The sequence below is a fragment of the Siniperca chuatsi genome, linkage group LG19 (genome assembly GCF_020085105.1).
Source record: "Siniperca chuatsi isolate FFG_IHB_CAS linkage group LG19, ASM2008510v1, whole genome shotgun sequence".
In the NCBI taxonomy this organism is placed as follows: domain Eukaryota; kingdom Metazoa; phylum Chordata; class Actinopteri; order Centrarchiformes; family Sinipercidae; genus Siniperca; species Siniperca chuatsi.
The window spans coordinates 23638937-23649226 of NC_058060.1; the positions used below are offsets into that span (position 1 = coordinate 23638937).

The 10290-nt window shown below is 39.0% G+C and overlaps 2 protein-coding genes across 2 annotated transcripts in view; one reads left to right on the forward strand and one right to left on the reverse strand.

Moving 5' to 3' along the window:
* Positions 1–10290, forward strand: part of LOC122866379 (hemicentin-2-like) — a 480239-nt gene that overhangs the window by 115060 nt on the left and 354889 nt on the right. The gene's annotated exons all lie outside the window — the stretch shown is intronic.
* On the reverse strand, positions 3309–9749 carry si:ch73-264p11.1 (uncharacterized protein LOC100000923 homolog). Its single transcript, XM_044176036.1, has 4 exons — positions 9244–9749; positions 8025–8088; positions 4771–4972; positions 3309–4681 (listed from the first exon to the last, which is right to left on the reverse strand). Exons 1-4 carry the CDS (start codon positions 9399–9401, stop codon positions 4638–4640), a joined length of 468 nt encoding a protein of 155 aa, XP_044031971.1. The 5' UTR covers positions 9402–9749; the 3' UTR covers positions 3309–4637.

Genomic DNA, 10290 nt, shown 5'->3' on the forward strand with positions numbered 1-10290 from the left:
TACGGTCTTGTCTAGACCGTACTCTTTATAATATTATTTACAGAGACCCAACAAATCCCACCGTGAGCAAGCATTTGGCGACAGTGGCAAGGAAAAACTTCCTTTAAAGGCAGAAACCTCGGACAGAGCCAGACTCAATGGTGGGCGTCCATCAGAGAGAGAGAGAGAGAGAGAGAGAGAGAGAGAGAGAGAGAGGTTTTGGGGGAGGGGGAGGCAAAATGCAAATACCACCTAGAATGTTTTTTTAATTCAATTTATTTATATAGCGCCAGTTCATAACAGAATCTCATTGCACTTTTCCTATAGAGCAGGTCGAGACCGTACTCTTTATATAGTAGAGTTGTAATTGTAGTGTTTAATATTAATAAATTAGTAATAATAGGAATGACAGCGATAGGAAAAATAATGTCAGCATCAGTAACAGAGCCAATAAAAATAACTGTAGTAGCAGTTGTCGGGCAGGAACACGGGGGCAGCATGCGGCCCACAACCACATTTGACAACATAACTTATTTGTTTGTCCAGATAGAGCTCAGAATCAAAAATAACACCCAGGTTTTTTGCATGTGGGGTGACGTGGCCTAGCATACTGGCTTCTGGGTTTAGATGGACCAAAGATAATTACTTCAGTTTTATTACCGTTTAGCTTAAGCAAATGATTTTCCATCCAGCCTTTAATTTCCTCGAAACAGTCCAGGAGAGGTTGTAGGGAATCCTTAGATGTTAGTGTGAGGTACAGCTTTGGGGTGAACTGTCCCTTTAATGGATAAATACTTTAATTTCAGTCATGGTATATAAAATCAAGATTTACTGTCATTTTTGACTGACTGAGGGTGTGTGTAGTATATATATATACTACACACACCTCAGTCAGTCAAAAATGACAGTAAATCTTGATTAGGTGCACAGTGGCAGAGTGGCTAAAGCTCCTGCCTCCCAATAAGGAGATCGTGGGTTCGATTCCCGGACCAGACCAACATCACACAATCTCTCTGGGTGGAGTCTGCATGTCCTCCCCGTGTTACCGTGGGTTCTCTCCGGGTTCTCCGGCTTCCTCCCACCGTCCACATGCATGTGTAGGTTAATTGATAACTCTAAATTGCCCGTATTGAATGAATGTGAGAGTGAATGGTTGTCTGTCCTTGTCCTTGTCTGTGTCTGTGTTAGCCCTGCGACGTATGGTATATATACATGCACTTGTTTGTGTTGTAGATGTTTATAGCTGAAACTGAAACTGTGGTTAGACCATGCATTTCATCTTAAAACCCACTGCCGAATTTGTCCGTTTTTTTTTCATGTGTTGTTTTTCCTCTGCGCTTGTCTGGTCAGAAATTTCACACAAATGAAACAAACATTCGCTTCAAATGTGCAATATCTCATAAATCTCCCAAAATGCATGTCCAAAAATAATGCTATACTAAAGTAATGAAAGAAATGCTTAAAAAAAAAGAGTCAGTGATAAATATAAAGTGGCCTGTGTGTGTGAGAGAGCACGCGTGTGGTGACGTTTTTGTCCACACAGACAATGATACATAGAAGTGGTCTGGTAAGGTCTCACACACACTCACACACATCTTTAAAGGCTTTTTGGCCTGCATGAACTAAAAAAACATTTTTACATCACTGTGTGTGTCAAGTGTCGAAATGGTAGATGATCTCAGAGTTGTGTCTGCAAGAGTGAATTTTGAATCGCACAGAAGAGTTGCAGGACAAGATTAAAAGGCTAAGGAATTAAAACCAGTCAAGATTCATATTGACAGGAAGTGAGGAAGAAGCCAAGAGAGTTTATTGCCTCCTTAAAAACTAAAAAAGGTTAAATTAATATCAAATATTTCCCATTTATCAAATATAAATTTCAAAATGTTTTTTTTATTTTCCATACTGTATAAAATAACTAAAATAAAAGAACAGACAATGAGGCACCTACTGCAGTGCAACTTCTCCACAGTTGTGAAACTAAAGCCACAGCCGCCTGAGTGGCTGAGTGCAGCCACAGTATAAATTATATGATAAGTCTTATCTTCAGAGAACTGAATCATCATTTCTGTTCTCAGTACTAGTTCAAGATGGGGTGAAGAGTGCATTAATGACAACATTTTGTTTTCTGTTCAACCCTCCACTCATTGCTTTATAACACTTCAGTTTACTGAAAGTTGAAAGGAAAGGAAGAACAGGGGAGCACAAAAGACTATTACAGACTCACATACAGCTGATTTTTGAAAATAGGAGAATAAAAACAGATCTGTTTTTTTTTATCTGTTTTAGTCTGTCATTCATCAGAATACTTATTCCTTTGCACTATTTCTATTTGTTTACAATTTACAGAAACACTTGACTTGTACAGACATTGTATGTTTCTGCTCATTGTTGCATTTTATATATATTTAGATATACATTTTTATTTTTCACCACCATAATATTTTTATGCTAAATTGTATATTTCTCAATTTAATCTCTACTGTACCATACCCCCCCAAATCTGTCTGCCTGTCCCACTTTTGCTGCAGGTTTGAAATGCACATGAAAAACTACTGGAGTTAGAGATTGTCCTTATGCTCTTTGATAAAGCATCACAGCATATCCAACATGCTTAGACTTTACATCGTCATGTTAAAGTTACCATGAATTTAGCTTAAAACACATTAATAAATAGCCCACTTAAAATCTTAAACATGCATTAGAGCTCCATTGTTGTCCAGAAACTATTAAAACACATCAGCGAGCCGCTCTGTTGCACTGGGTGACATGTTCCTTCATCACCATGAACACACACACTGTAGTTTATTCTGACTCAGTCCCACACACACCGTCCTGCTGCCCCAAACACTCACTACAGCACCACATGTGGATTCATCCGCCGCTGAAAATAGTCCCCAACAAATGCACCATTTCCTCCTTTGTTTGTTTGATAAAGACTGCAGTGAGCAGCTCAGTTACTGAGCCTTTTTAATCATGAAACTGTACATTTGTGAGGTGTTTTTAAAGATTTAGCTCTACAGTAGGAACTAAAGGTCTCGGAGCTGAGAGCCACAGACAGGAAGTCAGAAAGTATTGAGAAATGGACTGACATGCTGTTGGTTTGAGTCATTTCATGGAATTTGTTTTACACTAAGAAAATACAGACAGAAAACCACCAGACTAATTATTTAAATTTGTTCCACATCCTGCTTCATAGATAAATAAAACTTAAGTTGTTGTAGTTTTGGTGTTGACACTTCCTGTTTTTATTTTGTAGTATTCTCTTTCCCTTGTGTGTCTTGTGTTTTTACTTCCTGTCTGTGTTTTTCCCTCCAGTTTTGATTGTTGGTCCTCCCTTGATTGTTGGCACCTGTGTCTTGTTATATCACCTCCCCTTGGGTATTTAGTCTTGGTCTTTTCTTTGTTCTGTGTCGGATCATTGTTGTACACATGGTGTTGGTCCTGCCTAGCCTTGACTGTAAGTTTGTATTGGATTCTTTGTTCTCCTGTGGCCCTTGTTTGGATTTTTGGATTTTGGATTTGTGATTTTGGATTTGTGGTTTTGGATCTTGGATTTTGGCTGCTTCTTTGTGAACTGTGTTTTTCCACCTTGGACTCACTCCCCTGCTTTCACCTCTACCTGTACATGCCTGCATTCCACCCCACAATAAACTTGGTAGTCATCCGGCTACTTCACCCTGAGACCGCTTCCTTGTCATCTGCTTTTGGGTCCACATAACTGCATATAGCACCTTGCCATACGACATAAGTAAGATCTGAAAGAATGCGAGGTTTGATAGTTACAACAAATACAAATATGTGGCTGTTCTGTTAGTTTTATGTTTCTACATTAAACTAAACCTATTGGATTGTGTTTAAGATCAGTTAGAAGCTGCAGATGGTTAAAGTGGTTCCTAAATTTAAAAACGTAAAAAATTGTGCTCTGCATGGGTATTAATGATAATGATAAACAGTCTAGGGCTGAGAAATACTGAAACTGTCCTTCACTTGGATGACTTGATGGCTGATTATTTGTTACATGAGTACATTTGCAACAAGCTTTAATAGGTCAAGAGTTTCCACACGCACACATACATTCACATTTTGGATGTGTCATATGCAAATGATCAGTTGAGTCCACGCAGTTGTCAAAATGTTCTGAACCTATCAGTTTAGGATGCGTCCTCCTAGGTGCTCATTTTAGCATCAGATCAGACATGTAAAGAGTCCTTTGATCATTTTTGTTTTAGATTTGTTATCACACCATAGCTGAAAGCCAGTGTCTCACAGCAGCCGTAAAAAAGATCACGTGTTACTGCTCATTACCGGCAGCTAAAGAGAAAAAGCTCCCACACACTAGCCACAAAGCCACAAAGCTTTAGGCACAGTGATGCTTTGAACTAAATGCTAACATTAGCATGCTAATGTGCTCACAATGAATGTCCACAGTAGTGGACAGCTGGACTGACCAACATCCATAGAGCCACACTGCTAGCACGGCTAAAAACAGGGGAAAACAGATAATTACAGGAGTACAAGCAGATGAAGAGCTCTGTTCTTCAGCACATGTCCATTTGTCCAAGTTCCTTACTTGAGTATAATCGAGTCTGTGAACCTTTTTCAACCGCCCATAGTTCAGACTTTTCTTGTTTGATGCTAAATGTCAAAGTCAGAGTTGTTCAGGTAGGCAAGACTTCGACGTATTCAGATGAGTCAGGGACATCTAGAGGAAAATGGAGAAAAGGTCAAATATACCACGAATCAAAGAAGATGCTGTGAGAGGAAGACAGAAAGATAAAATATATGACGTACTCTCATAGTCATGGTCTTCTTCAGGTAAAGACACCTGCTTCCCCGGTGACTGTTCACATGGTTCCGGGGGCCTGATCAACATGGCCGTCTTCCTTTTGACGGAGTGGCGCAGGTGTATGGCCAGGCCCTGGTTCCTCCTTTTATAGTGACGGATCAGATCGTCCAAAGTCTTAAAAAATGTCTCATCGAAACCTCCAGCTGTCTGAAGGAATAAAAACAGCATACAGTAAATAACAAGGGAGGAAAACCGTCTCAAAGAAGGGAAAAACATGAGAAAAGGGGAAAATACACTGAGTATGAAAGCTACACTGCCGCTTTGTAATAATATTGTTTTGTAGTGTGAGTGTTTTTGTTTTGTCATATTTACTGTATATGAGGAACAGTGTTTGCCATGTGATGCATGACATATTTCTGAAAAATCTCGCGTTAAAACAAGTATATTCATTATCGATTAATCTGCCAATTATTTTCTTGATTAATCGTCTGGTCTATAAACTGTCCTTCAGTTTTCCAGAGCCCAAGGTGATGTCTTCAAATGTCTTGTTTTGTCCGACCGACAGTCCAAAACCCAAAGATATTCGGGCTATAATCATATAAAACAGAGGGGAAAAAAACAGACTTAAAAGATTAATCAATTATCAAAATAGTTAAAATAGCCAATTAATTTTATATTGAACGATTAATCGATGACAATGTAAGAAGGGTAAAAAATGACAACATGGAAGAAAGCACAGCATCATGTACTCAAGCAGCCTGATAATCAGTTTGAATTTCCATTTCATTTTATTTTCATTGCTAAAAAAAAAACTCTTGAGACGTGGGCTGCTCGCAATTAGTATTTGTGCAGATCTGTTAGATGCTTCATGCCTCGAGTGGAGTGGAAAAAGTCAACATCAGAGGTTTCCTGTGACGTGCGGGTGAGCTGAGTTTCCATTTTGGAGGTGAAATGTTCCTTTAAAGATACACAGACTGGTCTGATCTGTCTATCTAGTTTTATGCTGAGGAAAGGGCAAGTGTGTCATCTGTTTTTGCCAGATTTCTCCAGGCTGAAATTACAGACAAATACTTTAGAGTTGTTCCGAATGGAGCAAAGTATATGTTGGAACCTCAAGTGTTGTGCTTCATACTTATTTTACCATATTTTATTTACTGCAGGTGTGGGGCAAGGCATACACAATACAAATCCACTATATATACTACAGAGAAGAGCAATACGAATTATAAATAAGGTGGATTCAAAAGAACACACCAACAGACTGTTTATCAAGTCAAGGTTTTAGTTAAATTCAATGTTTAGAGCCAAAAACTGATTATTTTGCTTAAAATTTACAGAAGTTGTTTGTGTTAAAATCAGCTGATGATCACAGAAGGAAACTGGATTAAAACCAAATAACTGGACGTATGAAATGAATGAGAGATGTTTAGGTTTAATATCGTGTGCGTTTCGATGCGTGTACATGTGTTTTAAAAGGATGCTGAAAGTATCAGCAGCCCGTCTTCGTTCGACCATTTATGTGACTTATTTTGAGAAGGAGGCAGGTAATTTAACATAACACGCAGAATTCTGCAGATACATTTTACATGAAACACCAACAAATGCACGTAGAGCAGAATTAGGCAGATACCCGCTGATAATTAACGTTCAAAAGAGAGCCCTCACATTTTTTAGTCACCTTAAATCCAGAAGCCCTCCAAACCCAAGAGCCGAGCCCAGAAAAGAGTCCTCTGTGTCAGCTGGTGCTGAGACTAACTGCCCCCCTCAGACAAACTCTGACCAGCCTCACAACAGCACTGCTTTCCAAGCACCAATCACAGGAAAGCAAATTATAACGCAATGTAAAGAAACCTATCTGGAACATTGGAAAGAAGAAACTAAAACGCCAAAGTAGATCAGAGTGGTATCTGGCCCTAAAAAGAGATGATGGATTGGCAGAATATCTCTCTACTGTCAGAGATACAAAGCAGAGACAGATCCTGACCAAGTACAGGCTCAGTGACCACAAACTGGCAATCGAAACAGGAAGACACAAAAGTCCTGGCAACCAAAAGAAAACAGAATATGTGGTCACTGTTCGACAGGTGAGGCTGAGACAGAGATGCTCTTCCTCCAACTCTGTAATCTCAGATTTCAAAGAGCTAAATGAGCTCTCAACATTAAAAATACTCCGAGGGGAAGGCGACAGGGCCGATCCTGCTGCCCAATATGTATCAACACGCCACAACCTGAGGGACAGTGAGTGGCCTACCGATTCTTCTGTTTATGTATGTTTTTATTTCACACGTGCTTTGGCAATGTAAACGTCTGTTTCTCATGCCAATAAAGCCCAGCTGTATTAAACTGAACTGAATAAGATTTTTTCTTTTCAGTCGAGGAGTGTGTATTACATTGTGTTTGTGCTGGAGGCGTACACTGAAGTGATTGGAAAATAGAAATAAATAATGAATGAATGAATCTAAGGTGTTTTTGCTGCCATCGGTGTTGATGAATTTGTACTCTGTCAAGTTTTCTGTTGATTCAGCAGCAACGTGCGACTGTAACACTTTGGTTTCTGAATCCAGGGCTGTAGCTGCTGTAGCGGATACTGATGTTATACAACGTGGAGTCTAACGTGGACGGTTGTATGTTTCCGCCAACCAGTCAAGTTGCACTTTACAACTGTCTGGGCTCATATAATATATAGAGTGAATACTTGGAAGGAATTGAATAAAATTTATAATGTGTATTTTTTTGGCGAAATTTTTGGCGAATTTGAAGAAATTCCTTCCAGGCGTTCCTGAGATATCGTGTTCACGAGAATGGGACGGACGTGAGGTCACAGTGACCTTTGACCTTTGACGACCAAATTCTAATCAGTTCATCCTTGAGTCCAAGTAGGCGTTTGTGACAAATTTTAAAAAATTCCCTCGAGGCGTTCCTGAGATATCGCGTTCACGAGAATGGGACGGACAACCCAAAAACACATTGCCTCCGGCCACGGCTATCGCCGGCTCGGAGGCAACTTATTAGGCTGATTCCATATATATAATATACCAATATACTTAAATATGACTTCTTTTAGGCCAACAGAAGATAAATTCATAAAGAACTAGGGCTGGGTATTGACGTCGGTGACCTTACGATCCCTACAATCACATTTTTGTCATTTAAATACAATTAAACAGTTAAATAAAATCTGAAAAATCAAATTAATTATGGACTCATGACGTCTGGCCCTAAATGTTTATGTACAGTATATCTGTGTGTGTGTGTTTACCATCAGAGTATAGTGTCCAGTGTGTGTCTTCAGCAGTCTGTAGGTATACACCACCCTCTGTTTACTGCAAAGATACACAAGATATGTGTTACTGATACATAACATTCGCAGAATTTTAACCCTAAATTATATCAATAAGATTTTATCAGTAGTTTTAGTCGTGGATGATGATGTCTCATCATGTCTCTGTGTTGCTACTGGACAACATGCCCACGTTTGGTTTGTTACACAAAAAAACAAAAACATGATGTTGATGAGTCAAAGAAACCATTACGAACATGAAGTGGTCACATGACCCAGCTGCACACAGTTTGAATCCTACTTCCAGTGTCATTAACACCTGAAGGAAAGGCATTTTTCCTCTCATCAGAATGGCCCTTTAAAAGCATGTTTCTATTAAAAATATTTGCAATTGTTGGCGCTTTGCATCTTGTCTCATGTATAAATACTATACACATGAAATGAAAACGTCCTAAGAGGCAGACACAGCAACCAACCACCTCACGAGACCACAACAAATGTTAGGTGAAGCATTTGTGAGTACAGTAATAATACGCAAAAAGAAATGTCTATTTCTTTAAACTATCTTTGACTAATAGAAATCTATTATTGTTATACAGTATGTACTTGTAAACTGTACACAATGCACATTTTACATGCATTATTTGTTTATGGCAAGACTGTCCTTACTGTTCCAAAATGACAGCATGCAAAACAATATGTACAAAATTGAAGCAAAATATAGATAATATTTGGACGGAGGAGGACGACGAGGGTAATACTTTGACTGGTATGATTACATTAAAATATCCCCTTGGGCTAACATTCTTACAAACAATCCTCTTTAAATACTACATGTCTGAAAGTATTTTCATTTAAATAAAACATTACCGGATACAAGATAAAGTTCTTTGTTAATGCACGTAAATATTTCAATATAAATACAAAAGCATCTTTAAAGATTCTTATGAAATTTTCTATAGAATAAACAGAGAATTCAATATAAATATAACCTGAGAATACACATCATTGAGAATATAATAGGACTATTAATAAATACTAATAGAAACTAAGCACTATAAAATGCATGATAGACTATTAGGAGTTTTATTAGCTGTGGTGGCACATGTAAAACATCAAAAAACAAAAGGAACTTTAGATGAAGGGAAGTCTGGTACATCAAAGTTTAAGCGACCAGCACAGAGTGCAGAATACTCACTAAACACACAGACACATGGCTCCCTGGATGGTCTCGCTGTTTCGGATCAGGTAGGCTCCATCCTTGTTCTTCTTTTCCAGCAGATCCTCGCACTGCTTCTTGCTGATGTCGCCGTGGTAGTACTTCGGCAGAGCTTCTGCCATGGCGAAGAGAGACATCTACCACACCGAACACGTCTCACAGCTTCATTTCTAAGAACAGCAGCTCTGCATTACCCCAGGGATTTAACTAGGGGGCCCATAGATTTCCAGATCTGGTGCGGATGGTTGATTTTGTTCCCTGACGTCTGGTGGGTCTGCAGCAGAGAGGAGGCAAGTAGGGAGGAAGGAGGCGAGCATAGAGGTCAGCAGCTGGAGGTGTTCAGCAGAGCGCACAGTGAGAAAACACAGAGACAGAAGAAAACCACTGAGTTGGCCTGGCAGTTTCACAGGAAGTGAGAGAGAGAGAGAAAGAGAGCATATGTGTGAAAGAGAGCAAGAGAGAAAAAAGTAAGTTACAATGAGATTTAATTGATCCCCAAAGGGAGTCAATTCACGTCACAGCGGCACGAAAGTTTATTTGTAGAGCACCATCTCTTAAAGACACAGTTCCATGTATAACATACACAACACCCCCCCACAAAAAACAGATTAAAAGTTAAACTGCACAAAAAACAGCTGTAGAGACTTTTGATGGAGTTTGTCTGCACAAGTGAACTATGCTAATACTAATAAAAGGCCCACAGTTATCACTGCCAGCGCCTGTTACCTGTTTAACAAACACACATTAGATTTTTTTTTCAGATTAGATTAGATTAGATTCAACTTTATTGTCATTACACATGTACAAGGCAACGAAATGCAGTTTAGGTCGAACCAGAAGTGCAATAAGCAAGTGCAGGATATAAAGTGTGTGCGTAAATGCAGGATAGAGCAGTATTATGGAAATATTTTACAAGTGGCACTATGGAGATTATATACAGATGGCATTACTATAAACAGAAGTATGCTGATGGATATGTACAATAATGAATTGGACTGGGCAGAACAGCAGTGCAATGAATATAAA